At 44.9% G+C, this 18,002-nt stretch overlaps 1 protein-coding gene across 4 annotated transcripts in view; it reads left to right on the top strand.

Annotated features, from left to right (window-relative positions):
- Positions 1-8,573, top strand: part of ST3GAL5 (ST3 beta-galactoside alpha-2,3-sialyltransferase 5) — a 50,068-nt gene extending 41,495 nt beyond the window's left edge. For 3 of the 4 annotated variants that reach the window (XM_059188297.1, XM_059188300.1, XM_059188299.1), the window contains 3 exons: positions 373-559; positions 2,075-2,233; positions 7,324-8,573. In XM_059188297.1, the coding sequence (XP_059044280.1) occupies positions 373-559; positions 2,075-2,233; positions 7,324-7,572 (595 nt within the window). In that variant the 3' untranslated portion in view covers positions 7,573-8,573. The remainder of the gene's footprint in view (positions 1-372; positions 560-2,074; positions 2,234-7,323) is intronic. The other variant, XM_059188298.1, reaches the window with a different exon arrangement.
- The last annotated feature ends 9,429 nt before the right edge of the window (positions 8,574-18,002 follow it).

Below are 18,002 nucleotides of genomic sequence, written 5' to 3'. Positions count from 1 at the left end.
TCTCTACAATTGTGGTTTGGGTCTGCCTCGCCTGGTTTCTCAGTTTGCTTTCTGATTGCCTTTCTGAAATTCTGGCAAGAACCCTTAATATCTGAGCACAGCGGGAAGCTCTCAAGGAAACATTACTGATGCCCAAAATATAATATGTTGGGGCTTAAAATGGCAAGATTATTTGGAATTGCTTGACATTCATAGAGGAGGTGTGGGTGTCCCTCGGGGACTCGAGGCTGCGGGAGGGAGGCCTTACCCCCCAACCCACAGCTCACTCCCAGCCCTATAGACATGCGAGGGACGCAAGGAAGGGATCATGCCCGATGTGATGAAGTAGTTGATGGCTTGCTTTGTCTATCTTTGTCTTTTTTATTCAAATAGGTTAAACAGTGCACCAGTTGAAGGATATTCGGAGCATGTTGGTAATAAAACTACCATCAGGATGACTTATCCAGAGGGTGCGCCACTGTCTGACCTTGAATATTATTCCAATGACTTGTTTGTTGCTGTTTTATTTAAGAGTGTTGACTTCAGCTGGCTTCAAGCAATGGTAAAAAACGAAACCCTGGTAAGCACTAGAAATTCAGCTCTCCAGTGTTCTTTCACAAAAAGTGGAGGGGTCTCTAACTGTAATTACAGACTTCTATTTTTAAACAAACACAGTGGAATGTATACAGTTGACCCCTGAACAGCATGGGTTTGAACTGCATGGGTCCACTAGTACACAGATGGTTTTTGATAAACACAGTGCAGTACTGTAGAGGCATTTTCTCTTCCTTTTGATTTTCTTAATAATGTTTTCCTTTTTCTAGCTTACTTTATTGTAAGAATACAAAAATACATACCCAAAATATGTGTTAACTGTTTATATTATCGGTAAGGCCTCTGGTTAGCAGTAGGCTACTAGTAGTTAAGTTTTTGGAAAGTCAGAAGTTCTCTGTGGATTTCAGCTACTCAGGGAGGAGATGGTGGTGCCTGTAATCCCCACGTCACTCAAGGGTCAATTATACTTTTGTGTTGTCTTTTAATACCTACTGCCTTTGTAGAAACCATCAGTACTCCTTTTTGAGAACTACTTTCAGAATTTAAGATTGAGTCACATGGAAATTGTGATCATCACTTAATGGGAATATCAGGTTTTGGACCAAAATTGTTATTACTGCTCACCTACCTTGTTCGCCAGGTTTGAATTTACATGTCTTTTGGCTAATCCAGAAATTACATTTACTGGGATGAATATAAACCATTATTGCGGATTTTCAAAAGGATATATGTAAAACCTCTAGGAATGTTCCCCAAGAGATTGTTGGAGGAAATGCACCGAATTCCAGAGGGGCAGCTGTTGAGGAAATGGCCTGCATAAAGTTGGCCATATTCCCTTTTGTTTGTTATAATAATTGATCATATTATTTTATGATCGCCCCACCCATTATGCTGAAGTAAATTTCAGAGGTCAACGGTCACATTTATTGACGCACATAAAAACTAGCTTTCTGTAAAGTTCATAGGATATATTAGACTTTTCATATAAGCACCATCTGATGGAGAATTTGTCTGCAAAGCCTGATATAGCTTGTCATGATCTTCTGGATTTTCCATTGGATAGAAGTTGGTCTAGTTGGAAGATGAAGCACGTGGGAGGTGACTTGCAGTCAGTTACCAGGAGACTTCACAGAACTAGGAACTAGACCAAGTCAGCCGAGGGAGGATGCAGGGGGAGGGTCTGATCTAAGTGGGACACTCATGGCACTTAAATACCCTTAAATTAGATCTGTTCACCTGTTCACATGCTTTTTGGGGTTGTTCCCTGGGGAATATCTTCTCCAAACAAACCAGAGCTGGTTCTGCCCTTCCTCTCCTTGTCCAGTGCCACCTTCGTAAACCAGGTCCTTTGGGGTTGCTCCTCTGAGTGGGGGCATCAGATGCGTCCATCTCAGGGACTGTGCTGTGGAGTGCAGCCCCCCAGCCCACATGGGGTCCCACCCACATCTCCTGGGCTGCTTAGCAGGGGTGCATGCTCGCCTTCTGATGGCAGGAGAGCTTTATTCAGTCCCCCTAATGATTGCTTGCTTTCTTCCCTTAGCCATTTTGGGTGCGGCTCTTCTTTTGGAAGCAGGTGGCGGAAAAAATCCCACTACAGCCGAAACACTTCAGGATTTTGAATCCAGTTATTATCAAAGAGACTGCCTTTGACATCCTTCAGTACTCGGAGCCCCAGTCAAGGTTCTGGGGCCGAGATAAGGTACTTCTGTTGCAATGGAAAGTTAACTGTTCGTCTCCGTGTTGAAAGGGAGACCTCCATACAAATTTCACATAGGCTCAATTATATCCCCAGAAGCATCTCCCAGTGTAGAAACGTAGTCAGTGATCACAGGCTCGGTGCGTGTTGGCTGTTCTGCATCTTGATTTCAAGGCCCCCTTAGTGTTTACTTGGCTTCTCCCTTGGTGACTCATCTCCTTCGTATAGTCCACATGTTAACATCTTGATCACTGAGATACTATTTAAGGTGTTCTGATCCTGGGACTCCAGAGTGAAAGGCACTTTGGTGGTCTGGAAAGTTCTTTACATTTTTAGCTCTGGGCTGCTCAAGTCAGACTTGACCTTTACATTCACTTTAGAGGTGATGGTAAGTAAAGTTTGCCCCCTAGAGCAGTGTTTTCTGTTGATGCTTGGGTCCCATCCCAAACTTTCTATTTAACTGTTCTCTCCTATGGTCTGTACTTTGGGATTTTCAAAGTCCCCTGGGCAGTTTTATTTTGCAGCCTAATTTGAGAACCTCTGTGCCCTCTGTAGTTCTTTCACTGCAATAGAAATTCTCTTCCCGCAAAGCCGGTGCTGATACCGGAAGGATGGCAAAGCCTTTATTATTGGTTTCTTGTGAGTTGAATAGCTAAGCCTGTGTCTTTAAAAATAACCTTTTTAAAAGCAGTGGAGATCATCTTTAAACTTTTGTTTTTAAGATTTTATTTATTTATTTGACAGAGATCACAAGTAGGCAGAGAGGTAGACAGAAAGAGAGAGGGGGAAGCAGGCTCCCTGCTGAGCAGAGACCCTGATGCGGGGCTTGATCCCAGGACCCTGGGATCATGACCTGAGCTGAAGACAGAGGTCTTAACCCACTGAGTCCCCCAGGTGGCCCCCCCTTTTTTAAATGCAGAGTTTAAACTCATGACCCTGAGATCAAGACCAGAGCTGAGATCAAGAGTTGGGTACTAAACTGACTGAGCTACCCAGGCCACCTGCTTCTTAAACTTTTAAGCAAAATCTCTGTATATAAAGGAAAGCAAGGAATTTAGAAGTGGGGGTGAGGCACTTCTTACACTGGGGGCCTGAGATATTGTGTAGCAGATACCTGGGGCTGGTAGGGTCACTATTTGCAGACACTGAATTAGACTCTTAGATGTGGTCAACCAGTAAGCAGTAGACAGATTGGCAGGTTCTTCTGTTTTCCCAATAAATCAAATTCTCTCTTTTTCTCTTTTTTTAATGATTTTATTTATTTGAGAGAGAGAGCATGAAAGAAGAGGAGGAGCAGAGGGAGAGGGAGAATCAGGCTTCCTGCCAAGCAGGGAGCCCAGTGTGGGACTCGATCCCAGGACCCTGAGATCATGAGCTGAGCCAAAGGCAGACACTTAACCAACTGAGCCACCCAGGTGCTCCCCCAACCATGAATCCAATTCTAATTTAAAATGTTCTTTAAAACACCTCTGTAAATCTTGAAGCATTCTGTGCTTACTAGGAAAAACAAATCCCTAAATAGGCTCCTTAAAACAAAAACTAGTTCTTTGTGCTACTCCAGTAACAGTTAACTCCAGCTCTGGCTACAGCCTGAGGCATGACTGCCCAGCTCACTGGGAGCACAGCTGAAGCTCTTCCCTTAGCAGGCCACCATTTTTCTCAGGTACTCTGCCCTCTCGGGGGCTCTCCTGCTGCTCTGTCTGTGGGGAGGCCGAGAGGGCCATGTAGGTTCTGCCCACTGCAGGAGCATGTCCAGGACCAGTGTTTCTGGTCAGGCGGCTGTGCTGTTTCTGTCTTAGAGGAGAGCACCTCTGCCTCTCACCAGCAGCTGGTAGGGTCTGTGATTGGATTCATCATATAATACATTGCTTTATGGGGTGCCTGGACTGCTCAGTGGGTTAAGCCTCTGTCTTCAGCCCAGGTCATGGTCTCAGGGTCCTGGGATCAAGCCCTGCATCAGGCTCTTTGCTTAGCGGGGAGCCTGCTTCCCCCCATCCTCTCTGCCTGCCTCTCTGCCTACTTGTGATCTCTCTCTCTCTGTCAAATAAATAAATAAAATCTTTAAAAAAAAAAAAAAGTGGCTTTGCTGCGTTTCCCCACATGGGAACACATAGGATTCCCCAAGGACACGAACTTAAAACTTTTAATGTAACTGTTAACATCAATTATAACAAAACAGTTTTTAAGAAAAGAGGACTTTGGCAAGATTCTGAAGTTACAGAGAGTTTTCACTATCCTTAGATTTCTGTATCTTCTCAACTACTCTGTGTCTTTATTAAATTTCACAGTATTTTTTAAACATAAATGCTCATTTGTGGTTTGTAGGTAGATTTTTATTTTTAAGAAATGAAATTAATTTTTTTTAAAGATTTTATTTATTCATTTGAGAGAGAGAGGGAACGAGCAGTGGGGGAGGGGCAAAGGGAGGAGGAGAAACAGGCTTCCTGCAGAGCAAGAAGCCTGATGCCAGGCTCAATCCTGGGACCCTGGGATCATGACCTGAGCTGAAGGCAGACACAATCAACTGAGCCACCCAGGCGCCCTGTAGGTAGTTTTATTTTAAAAGTAACCTTTAAAAAATTAGGAGATTTAATTACATGAAATATGAAGTTACTGAACAGTAAAAGATATCAGAAACAACACAAAATAAGCAGGGCAAGTTTTAGCATATATATGATAAATACTCCCAAAGCATAAGATCTTATTAAATCAAAAAGAAAAGATGGGCCAATGGAAAAAAAGTGGGGAAAAGATACATACAGACATTTCACAAAAGGAGAAATTAATACAGCCAAGAAATAACATGATAAAATGTTCAACTTTGGCAGGAATTAAATAAAAGTAAATTAGAGCCATAGTGACATTTTTCCCTATTTTCTTAGCAAAGATTTAAGGGCTAGGTAATGTCCTTGCTTGGCAGAAATACAGGTAGAATTACAAATTGGAGGGTAGTTTGGCAGTACTTATCAGCTTTAAATGTGAATGTGAACAGTTTGGACCCAACAATTTTACTCTAAAAATTTTATCATAAGAAAATTAAAGGGACACCTGGCTCGCTCAGGTGGTGAGCGTGTGACTCTTGATCTTGGAGTTGTGAGTTTGAACCCCACATTAGATGTACAGATTACTTAAAAATAAAATCTTTAAAAAAGAGATAAAAGCAAAATCTACAAAGGTGGGTATTGTGGTATGTTCACCATAATGTTAACCGCAAAGGACTGAAAATGGCCTGAACATTTCTCATTAGGGGGCTGATTTAAATGTATTATGTATAACTGATGCAGTATTGTGTGAGTGTTAAGGATGCAGGAAAACTAATGGATAAGAAAACACTTCCATACTGTAATAAACAAGAAAATCAAGTTACCGAGCATGTATACTGTCCCATTTTTGTTTAAAAGTAAAAATGTGTGTATAGAGATGCATAGAGAAAAGCTTCGAAATAAACAGCAGGGCGCCTGGGTGGCTCAGTGGGTTAAGCTGCTGCCTTCGGCTCAGGTCATGATCTCAGGGTCCTGGGATCGAGTCCCACATCGGGCTCTCTGCTCAGCAGGGAGCCTGCTTCCTCCTCTCTCTCTGCCTGCCTCTCTGCCTACTTGTGATCTCTGTCTGTCAAATAAATAAATAAAATCTTTAAAAAAAAAAAAAAAAAAAGAAATAAACAGCAGACTGGGCTTGCACGGACGCACACGACTTTCCAGCAGGGAGGGAGGTCTGGTGGATGGGGGGGTGTGATCCTAGGGGGTCCGTTCTGGAAAGAGCATGCTCTGAGCGGTTCTTCATGGCTTCTGAGCTGCTCTCCATACACGGCCCCTTTCTCTGTGCAGCTGGTTTCACGTACTCCTTTTATAAACACTGATTGAGTTTTCCCGATTGGGCTAGGTACAGAGCCGGCCACAGGTAAGAGAGGACACTGCTTTAGGGTCCTGTGGCTAAACAGGAAGACATCTTCCTTTGGGTTAATTTCTCTTGTCTTCAGCAACTGTTGAGTTTCTTTTAAAGAGTGACGCAGATGCTTCACATCAAGGAGCAGAAAGTGGCTTTGAACAAATGATGAGTTCCGTAGAGCTTCCTTAACCCATTTAAACTATCAACTCTGAAGGGTTCACTGTTGTTCCAGTTGACGGAAAAGGAGAGTTGTTTCTGGAAGCCACAGACTCAATTAGGATGAATAAAGCGGGTACATTTACACCTGAAAAACTGTGCAACAGAAGGTGTCATTGTAGGTAACCGGTGGCCTTCAGGGAGTGCTTCTACTGCTGTAGGGCCTTCTGTACTTCTCTCTGCCCTGTGTACCGATTTTGCCCAAGACTGGGACAGAGATCCAGAAAGCACGATTCCAGATTGGCAAGGGGCAAAATAGCAGATGTGAGGGAGGGAGTGGTGATATCAGGATCCAGAACATTGAGACATTTGGCACACTAAGCTACAGTCAATAGGATACCTTTTAGAAGGAACAAATGTAGATACCCTTCATTTGTGCCTAAAAATTGCCCACACAGAGGGTGGGCAGAAACTGGCTTAGCAGCTGTCTATGTGAAAATGGCCTAGAAGCGTTATTTGCCAGGAAAGTAAAGGAGGGCCTTCGGTGGGATGTAGTTTCAGGTGAGAAGCGAGCACGGTCTTCGCAGGCAGAAGCGGAGGCTGCTCTGTTCTCAGGCAGAGGCCGTCCACAGGAGCAGCAAGGAAGGGCCAGCCTCCAGAAACAAGTCCCAAGAAGGATGGTAGACAGTCCTGTGGACTTTCCTAGTTCCAGAGCAGAACTTATAGATACTCGTCGTGTCAGAAAGGAAGTGGACTTGCTTTGCAGTTCTGGTCATCACGTATTAGACCAGGAGGTAGAAGTCTTACAAAGAACACATTTTTATTTGGTGCAAGAGGACCTGCCAAGTCACCTCTTGGTGGTGTGTTCTAAGGTTTTCACATCACAGACCACGTTTCAGAGTCTAGATTCAGACTTCAGGATTCTGGGATCAATGAAACTGTGCGCTGTATAAAATGGCAGCCCCCGGCTGCGTCTGTGACCGACAGAACATGCGTGCCACTTAGAAAGCAGTGAATGGCTCTAAGCCTTGTCTTTTCCCCTTTTTCAGAATGTGCCCACCATTGGTGTCATTGCTGTCATCCTAGCCACGCACCTGTGTGACGAAGTCAGCTTGGCAGGCTTTGGATATGACCTCAATCAACCCAAAACACCTTTGCACTACTTCGACAATCTCTGCATGGCTGCCATGAACTTTCAAACTATGCATAATGTGACAACAGAGACCAGATTCCTCGTCAGGCTGGTCAAAGAGGGTGTGGTGGAGGACCTCAGTGGAGGCATCCATTGTGAATTCTGAGCACAAACAAACCTCATTCGACAATGCAGCTCCGACTCTGAGGGCTGGTTTTTCAGAGCCTTCTCCATGACTGCATCCTGCAAATCCTTTGAAGTGCAGTTGGTGTTTTTAACTTTTAATTTAAAAAAAAAAAAAAAATGATAAGTTTCACTCTTCCCACTCTGTCCCCACTATTTATTTGAGGTCAGTGTTTTTGCACAACATTTTGTAAGATAATTTTGAGAACTGACTTGGAAAGACTTTTCAAAGAGACTTGTATGTAATGATGTTTTATTGTGTTTAAGAACGTTATTTAATTTGTAAAAACTCTGTCTGTGTCTACTGCACATAGAATGCCTGGTAACTGAGTGGAAGGAGAATGGAGGTCACTCCTTCCTTGAGAGCCCTGAATGCCAGATTCTGGTTCCCTGTCACTTTTTGGCGGGACACATGTCTGAGGCGCTTCCGGGATGACGTGCTCAGTAACTAAACCATGGGTACTAGGTCAGCCGTGCTGCTGCGTGAGGCCTGGGCAGGTCGGAGAAGTTCCCGGCCCCTCTCTGTCGGTCAGCCTTCTGCCAGAAGACTTGTTGCCGTCCACCAGAGGATCTGTCCCTGGCCAGAGAGGGACACAGAAGATATTTTCTGTATCTTCAGAATATACAAAGCCACCCTGGGCTGCAGAAGCAACTCTCTCCCCTGAAATGATGACAGCTCTTGAATTTCCCGAGAGGTTTTTTTGTTTTTTGGGGTTTTTTTACTGCCCTTCCAAAGCACTTAAATTAGTCGGTGGCTTATAAAATTTAGCACACAATCTCTGTCCTCCAGAGTTGTAGAAGGATAAACCTTTCCAAGAATAGTCACATTTTCTGAAACACTGAAATAAAATCCTCCCAGTGTTATAAATTGCCTATTAAAAAAAAAAAAAAGTTTTTTTTTAAATGCCTACCTGGCGGTGTGTACCAGGTAGTGTGCAGGTCAAAAAAAAAAAAAAAAAAATAGAATAAAAGCTTTTGAGGAGCTCTCATAGTCTACTTAATTTGAGCACTTAAAAAAAAAGAAAAGTCTGTAATCTCCCCGAAATGTCCTTGAATGCTGCTAGGTGGAGACATCAGTGGGGGATGCTGGCAGGGAGCGACAGTGGATGGTGCCTCATCCCGCCAGGGGGCCACACCCCAGACAGCTGGTGAGGGACTCTTGGAGAGATGTCAAGTGCCAGTGGCTTCCACCCAGAACACAGGCTTGTTCGGGCTTCTGTCTTGGTCATCTGAGGGTCAGCAGCTACTTTGCTCCCTCCTTGCCCTGTCCAGTCCTCACCAGCGTTCACCGCTTCTGCGGTCCTGGTCCCTTGCAGCTCTGCTGTCTTCGGCATCTGCCCCCCACCCCCGCCCCACCCCAGCACACTCAGGGTGGGAGCCCGTCACAGCGCGTGCACAGGAGCCCTTGGATCTCTGGGGCCCTGGGGTCAAGCTCAGAGTCGCCGGCATCACCAAATAGTATTTCTCTGGATTGGTGACTTCACATTTTCTATGGATTTTGCTTTCTCTTTTACAAAACACTGTTTCAAAGAAAATACTTGGAAATGTTCACCAGCTAAGTGACAGCATTGAAACTTGAGACTCAGGAAGATCATCTGTGGCTGGCTGTGACTCAGGGAAGGCCAGCCCTTCCCTGCCCTAGCCCTCAGCTCCAGCCCCTCATCCTTCAGGGGCTATTTGAAACCTGATTTATTTATTTATTTTTAACAGTTTGAAGCCAGGGTTTGAACTTCCTTAGACAACTTCCCTGTGGGCTCACATGGACTCAGGTGCCACTGCCATGCTGGGCCGCCGGGAAGTGTGTGGCTCCAGGCCCAGCACCTGGCAGCTTCCAGCCCATGTCAGGCCTGGGCCTCTGCCCACGCCTCCTCTGTACATCTCTTGTTGCATCCTTACATGGCTTTTGCCAGGCCTCTCGCCTTTGAATTCCTAGCAGGGACGAAGTGCCCAAAGTGCATAAAAAAGCATACTTTTCTCAGAGAACTTTCGTGGTGTCCACCCGCCGGTTGGAGTTGACCGGAGACCATCTTCAAGAACTTGGAGCACTTTGGCAGCTGTGTGTTAGAAGTGCCTCCTGGGCTTTGCAGTTCCTCCTCCTTTAGCCCAACCCCAACACACTCACCCTTAGGGGAACCCACCTCTAGGTGCTTCTGGATGTCACAGGTAGTGCGCCAATAACAGGCTTCATGTCACCCTCTGACTTCGTAGGTGCATGCACATCCCTCTCATGTGGCTGTGGTCCTTGATTTTGAGGCAACTGAGAGTAGCGTCCACATGTTCTGTATTTTAACATACATCTAACCAGAACTTTGGGCCACAGAAAATTTCAGTGGGTTGTATGGTTTGGGTTTTTTTTTTTTTCTTTTTTCTTTTTCTCTCCTACAGAGAAGAGATTGTCTCCAGAAACCTAGGCTGGCCTTAGGAAAATGCCTGTGGACTGGATGAGTATCTCCCTATGACATGGGTCACGTTTTTAGGCAAAGCTGAATTGGATTTTCTAGACAACCTCATGCATTCTAGGTATTCCCCTTCCTTTCATGGCTCCTTTGTGTGGCACAGGGGTTTTCATTTCTCAAGAATATATCCGTAAGGCATTGGTGCTGTCTGTTTTCACAGACTTGGGGGGTGTCATCATTTGTTGGGCCCATTAGTTAAAATAAGTTGTCAGACCAGCTTTTTGACTCATCTGCTCATGTTAAACAGGGATGAGCTCAGTGTAGTTTGCGTGACTGACACAGAGGCTCAGTTGTAAAAGAAAAAAAGTCGTCATGCCCCAGTCTCCTCAGGATATCGAAGATTTCTAAAACCAAGGACCACTTCGTTGTGGCTGTATTCCAACCCCAGTGCTCTGGGACTTGATTATCAATGGGATTGTTGACTTGGCCTTGTTACTGTCTCAAGAGACCCTTTTAGACCAGCATCATAGGAAGATTAAGAAATGGTGACTTATTCTCCTCCTTGGCAGGTTTACAGCACAGTGTGGTCTACCTTTTCATCTTTTCTCTGGGACCCTTCAATAAAGTCCATTGAGAAGGAAGAAAAGGACTAGTTCCTGTGAGTTAGCACAGTTGCCCCTGGAATGCAGTGAGCTTTTAGTAAGCTTGCAGAACCAGCAGGAACCGTGTGACACCCCGCCTCCCTTCCATTCACACGCGGTAACAAAATGCTTCTCTCAAACAAAGGAGCCTGTGTTTGCTGCCATGGGACCAATGCCTTCTTCCCAGGCACTGACCCTCCGTGAGGGCATGCCCAGATGACCACACACTGCCTCGAAGACTGTTAACACAAAGGACAAAGGGAAGCTGGTCCTAGGACACAGAGCACCAGAATACACATCTTTCTCCATCCTTCCCCACTTCCCAAGGTCATCGTAGGCCACGTGGATTTGCGTGCTCAAAACATGGTATTTATCTCCCTTTAATTACAACCAACACTCAATATAAGACTGAAGTAAATTAGGCAGGAGAACTATTCATTACATGTACACTAGCATGTCACGGACTAGAAATTAACGTCCCCCCACAAAGGAAATTGCAGTCTTGGTAGTTCAGCTTTCATTATAGAAATGATTAGATTTGACCAATTCCCAATATTAAATTTCAATCCACTGAACAGAGAAGAAAAGCACCCATCTTTAGAGGGCTACAGTAGAACAAAAAGTAAAGGCTATGAGATTTGGCTCTAACTTTTTATAAAAGCAGATCTCTCCAGTGAGCTGTGTCAGTGAAACATGCAGGAAGGGAGACAAGTTTACAAATTTCCTCTGGAAAGAAGTGGGCTGTCGGGTTTTGAGTTGGCCTTTGTGTGCCTAGAAAAGGAGTGAAGTGAATTGTCAGAAAATGCAAACATAAAAGAAATCGAATTTTCACTAGATACCCCACACACAGAAGCAGTGCTTGTAACGGATGATACACCAGAGATCTGGTAATTCCTAAAAGCAATGTATTTTCACTCTCCTGTTACCTGACTTAAGTTTTTTTAACTTCTTGAAGAAAATTGGTTCCAAGAAAAATTGATATTTAAAACAATGAGTTCATTTAAAATGTTGATTAGGTCCTTGACAGGAAAGACCATGCTACACTACCAGGCAGTGACGTGAATGTGACAGGTGACAGAAGACAGCATGGCAGTGAGGGCTAGTTGAAGGCGATTAGGGACAAGAGTCAGATGCAAAAGTCATTTTGAATGGGCTGGTTAACGTATCAAGATATCCCATCAGCCTGGTTCATTTGGGTTGGGAAGAAATTGACTATCAGCTCTAAAGCAATGAAAATTCGAGAGGACCTCGGTAATTAAGGGATGAACTCTCTAGAGACAAAATTTGTACTTTATTCCATCCATAGCACCTATAACAAGGCCTTGCCTATTCTAGAACACAGGTAACTAAAGCAGTAAATGAACACATCACTTTTTCTATATGTAATTGTCTTAGTGACTTAAATGAATCTTAAAAGAATATGCCAGAAGCTAAATAGGCCTGCTTACTGGCTATATACATATCCATACATTGCGGAAAGCCAACTTATTACTGAGACTTCCAAAATAGGTGTGTGCCCTATCTTTTCAAAGACCTGCTGTATTGTTATGACTGATCATAAGAAGTTTATGGAGGTCTTCATCTCCGTTTCTGGCATACCACTCCCTAAACCCTTGGAATTTCCCAAGTCTTGAGAATGATTAAGATGTTTTGTGTTATGTTAATGAGATGCCTTTTGGAAAGCACCTGAGGATGGGGACACCATAGGAAGCAACCAAGTGTGTTTCCGTGCCACGCACCCCAGACCTCTGGGGAATAGAGAGGGGCTGAAAATTACAATCATTCGCCAATGGCCAACGACTTAATCAACCATGCCTATGTAATGAAGCCTCTGCAAACCCCTAAAAGGATGGGGTTCAGAGAGCTTCTGAGCTGACAAACATATGGAGCCTGGGGAGAGTGGTTCACCTAGAGAGGACATGGAAACTCCCAGCCCTGTCCCTCCATACCCTGCCCAATGCATCTCTTCCATCTGGGTCTTCCTGAGTTCTATCCTTTTATAATAAACCAGTCATCTAGTAAGTAAAATGTTTGAGTTCTGTGAGGTGCTCTAGTAAACTAGTCAACCTGAGGAGGGGCCCTTGGAGATCTTTGATTTATTGGCCGGCTGATCAGAAATAGAGATAACTCCCAGGGCTTGGTGCTTTGCATCCTGAATTGGAGGGGTTCACTGGAACCTCCAATTTGTTAGCCAGTTAGGCGGAAGCCCAGGTGACAATCTGAGCTTGGGACTGGTGTCACAAGTGGAGAGGGCACTTGTAGGACTGAACCCTCAAGACCTCTAGGATCCGAGGCTGTCTTCCATTGGATGGTGTCAGACTGGAGTTGAATTCTCGCACACCCTGCCAAGGTTGGAGCGTCACCTGTTGGAGGTGTGGGGCATTGATTTGGATGATCAGAACACAAAAGACCTGCCAAAGTGTATCAAAGTGTGGATGTAGGGGTTGGTGTTTCACACTGTAATAGGGAAGGTTTTGTGTCAAAGGGTTTATGTTTTGTATTCACGGCAGTCAGTTTATTATATAGAATTTGGAAACCAAGATAATATACCTCCATTGTATGTATGTACATATTTGTCTGCCTTTTTTGTTGTTGTTATACATCATTTACTTGATAAAGCCTATTTAAAAAGACATAATTACCAAAGATCTGATCATTTTGAGTTATGTGCTCTTGTCTTTAAAATAATGGTGGACAAAAGGCTTCTTGACTGAGGCTTTGTTCTGGAGTGGTTTGCTATTCCAGTGTGATGTTCGTATGAAGAGTGACTGAGATTCAACACACACACACACACACACACACACACACACCCCAAAACAAGCAAAATTAGATTCTAGTCCAAACTAAGAGTCTTGTTCTAAAATGAAAGGTTGAGTGGACTGTTATAGTCCTGGCCTTTCCCTCTCCGATCTTTTGCCTGTGGCTCATCTATGTCAATTTACAAGCTTGACCTCAATTTCAGAACGTGAGTGCATTGCCAACCCTGGGGGTGAGCTGAGGAGAGGTCAGAAGGACGGGCCCCCATCTTTTGCCAACTTCACATCCTCTCCCCACCCAGCCACCACTAGGCACACGGGCGATTGACAGGGAATGAGGAAATGTCCAGTACAAACCCTGGCTTCACAGATGAGAGTCTCCTGTAGGCTTCATGCACACTGACTGGGCACCCCTCATCTGGAAGCAGTAGAAGGTCTCAGTTCCAGCTGTCCTGTTCAATTAACAGGTCAAATGACCTGATTCTTACTTTGGACAATATAATCACCAAACTTATTATTTTACATACTTATTCCTAGAGACCTATTTTGTGTTTCTTAAAAGTGTGTATCAGGACATTTGGAGCCACTTTCAGAAGGGGTGACTTCTGACCACTTTCATCTCAGCCTGCAGCTACATCAAAGCCTTTCCAGAATCTTCCCCAGGTCTCTCTCCATAAAAAGCCAATCCTGATTTTCTTCCCTGCTCCCTTCTTTCTTTCCATCTCCACCCCGTGTTTATGTGCTGTATTGAACAATGATTTGGCTTTCCTCCAACTAGAAAGAATCTTCCCTTTCAGGAAGACAACAAAAATTGAGCTGACAATCAAAGAGATTCTGGCCAGGGGCAGGGAGCAAAGACCACCACCTCATTTCTACTTGTCAGATGTCATAATTTCCTATAGAAACAAAGGATGGTCCAGTTTTTGTTGTCTAATTTTGAACACTCCTAAAATAAGATTTTAAGTATTATTTAAAATTAAAATACAAAATAGAAGAGCTTATTTAGATAATTTTTTCTTTTCTTCAGCCTTTTTGAAGTCTTCACATAGTAGAGACGTGATCTCCTTTACGACACAAATTTGTATTTTTTTTTAAGATTTTATTTATTTATTTGTCAGAGAAAGAGCGAGCGAGAGTGAGCACAGGCAGACAAAGTGGAAGGCAGAGTCAGAGGGTGAAGCAGGCTCCCTGCGGAGCAAGGATCCCCATGCGGGACTCGATCCCAGGACGCTGGGATCATGACCTGAGCCGAAGGCAGCTGCTCAACCAACTGAGCCACCCAGGCGTCCCCACAAATTTATATTTAAGTAGCCCTTTGGCCCTCCTGCCTATGCCTTAGAAAAATACAAAACCTTTATTCAGACCCATGGATCGCACTTTGTTACAAGAGAGCAAGAAGAGGAAAGCATTTGGAAGAGTTCGCCCTATGAACAAGTGGCCCCAAGTTGGTGTATCCTCAGGTATGGTATCGTGGGGTTCTTGTCTACCTTCAGCTTTGTGGGTCCCTCTCTGTTGCTGTCATTGTCTGGTTCCAGGGTCCGTTGTCCCCACTCTGGGAGAGCTCAGACCAGGTCAGAACAGAGGCCATGCTGAGATCTACCTGCTCCAGATACACCCCCACATTTTCCAAACCTTGCAACTGAAATAAAATCCAATGGTTGCTTTATTTTCAAACGCACTGAAATCTTACCAGGTCTTAGGATATGGAAGTGAAACTAACAGCGGATGGCCCTTGTGGCGGCCTCTTGGTTCTGCAGCTCTGGCTGACCATTCTGTCCTGAACACCATTTGTTCAGATCCTGGAACGGTAGCTGCTCTGTGCACCATGCCCAAGAGACACTCTCAGCTATATCTTAGTACCCAGCAAGGGTGTCCTAAAAAGATACTGCCCTGTGCCACGTAACCCCAGTTCCCCACCCACTCTGCCACCACGGTCTCCTGCGTGTCTATAAGCCTTCTGAGAGCCACAGCTGGACCCTGATGGACAGGCTGCAAACCAAATGGACCCTGTCCTACAGCTCTGGAGTTCTATCTAGAGAGGAAGATTTTTTAAAGAAGTAAACGTGACAAAGGCACATTTTAAAGCAAAGGGTAAGGGCACCGTGGACCAGATGAGGGGATGTCAGGGAAGTCAACCTGATACCAAAGCCATGATGGGCAGAACAAGACAGGGAAGAGAGTTCCTGGCAGAGTGAACAGATTTGCCAAGATGTGGAGACGACCCAACACAACGACTTTATCAGACCAAATCCAAAAGGCAAGTAGAGGCTCAGGGTGCAGCTTCTAGAGGCCAGACTAAAATGATCATTAGGATAAAGAGCATTTTGGAGCCACTGGGTATGTTAATGGGAGTGACTGGATCCAACTTATGCTGAAAAACGTCACTGTGGCTGCAGGGGGAAAGAGAATGAGGGGTGTGGTGGGTGGGGGACTGGAGACAGAAAGGATGGGAAAACCCAGGGAAGTGAATTCACCACGGACTAGACAGAAAAGTGGGTGGTGCTGGGGTGCTGGGCCTGGTGGGCCTCATGACCCAGGATTCTGCCAGCCCCTTTTTTAACCCACTGAGCCACCCAGGCGCCCCTGCCAGCCCCGTTTTTAGATCTGTCTCGGGAGTGTGACTGCAGAGAGCCAGGGACAGGAACCAGGAGGCTGGGAGGTAAGCCTGCCTCTGCTACAACAGCCATATATGCCTTGGGACAAGTCACAGCCCCTCTCTGGGTTTCTCCTCTGTTAAACAGGGCATTGGTGGGGGCCCTGCACGCCATTAATTTCTTTTTAATGAAAACTGCCAACCCCGGAATGTGTGGCCGTTACAGTAGACCACAGCGCCACCTAGTGTCTGTGAGGTGTGTGCACAGCTCGGGTCTCTGGGCTTCTAGGTGAGCCCCTGGGGCAAAGGGTGGAGCGCAGTACCCAGAAGTCTGGCTCCTCCGCCTGGTTAGCTGCGGGGTCGCTTCCCGTCTTCCTGCACTCTCTCACCACTTTTCCGGCGCCCCTTCCTCCTCCCACGCTTCTGCCCTCCATCCTCTCTTCTGTCCCCGTTCCCGTGGATCTGATGCTACCTCTTCTTCTTCCATTCCCAGGTGTGCAGTGGGACCTGCCTCTCAAACCTCCGGGATGTCCTTCAGGATGTTACCTCCTCCCTGGCTGCCGGGCTAAGCCTGGACCTCACACTCTGGGGGCTGAAAATGTTGTCCTAACACCGAAGCTCTCCCACTGACCAACTTCCTTTCTGATGGGCGGTACCTCACAGGTGCCATGACTAAGTCCTGTCCAGTCCTGTCCCTCTGCGGTGTCTCTTCCATCCAACTTTGTCACTTCTAAAATGGATGGTTTGGAAGATCGAGGTTCTGGGAGGCAACTGAGCTCCTACAGACCCTGCAGAGCTCACACAGGGCCTTGACACTTTCCTGATCTGCAGGTCTCTGCCTACCCACAGCCCCTGACTCCTCCACCTGTCATCCGTAAAAAACCCACCTCGGGTTTTTTCTTTAGGGTACAAATCACACATGTCCACTGGAGATCCATTTCAACACACATAGTCTCAGAAAGACAAAAATTTAAAAATTAAAATCGATCATGTTCCCATCCAGAGGTACGCACTGTTAAGAGTTTAAGATATGTTCTCCAGGGTATTTTTTTCTATGCATATGCATACATAAATGATGACAGATTGATTAGATTTTATGGACGGAATCATATAAACCATACTTCTACTGTAATAATCTCCCCTACCATTTTTTTTTAAAGATTTTATTTATTTGACATAGAGAGAGAAAGACAGTGAAGGAGGGGATACTAGCAGGGGGAGTGGGAGAGGGAGAAGCAGGCTTCCCGCAGAGCAGGACCCTGGGATCATGACCTGAGCCAAAGGCACCAGCTTAATGACTGAACCAACCAGGCGTCCCTTCCCCCACCTTTAATAATGTTAATTCTTATAGCTCTACCTCATCCTTTTTATGGCCATATTTGAATACACCATAATTTATTAAACCACCCTCTCCAGAAAGGATAATTAAGTTGTTTAAATCTTAATATTATTAATAATATATATTTGAATTCTTGTTCGGTAATTTCCTTGGGATAAGTTCATCGTAATAGGATCACTGAGTCAAAGGGACACACTTTTTTTTTTTTTTAAAGATTTTATTTATTTATTTGACAGACAGACAGATCACAAGTAGGCAGAAAGGCAGACAGAGAGGAAAGGGGAAGAAGGCTCCCCACTGAGCAGAGAGCCTGAAGTGGGGCTTGATCCCAAGACCCTGAGATAATGACCTGAGCCAAAGGCAGAGGCTTAACTCACTGAGCCACCCAGGTGCCCCAGGGACACACATTTTTTAAAAATCCTGATGTGCATTGTCAAACTGCTTTCCAAAAGAGTCTCACTAATTTATACCCCCCTCAACCATGTGGGAAAATGTCCATTCACACATGGCCTTGAGAGCCCTGAGCATTGTTCTCTTTTTTGACAATGTGATAAAAAACAACGTTATTTTGAAATAAATATCTTTGACTACTACAGAGGCTCCATATTTTTCTGTCAATTGGCCATTTGTATTTTTTTCTAAAGTAAATTGCCTGTTGCTCTTTGCACATTTTTCTGTGGGGCATGTT

Source organism: Mustela lutreola, chromosome 9, assembly GCF_030435805.1.
Source record: "Mustela lutreola isolate mMusLut2 chromosome 9, mMusLut2.pri, whole genome shotgun sequence".
NCBI classification, from domain to species: domain Eukaryota; kingdom Metazoa; phylum Chordata; class Mammalia; order Carnivora; family Mustelidae; genus Mustela; species Mustela lutreola.
Note: the sequence above shows the minus strand (reverse complement) of the source record. Positions and strands in the feature narration are given on the sequence as shown.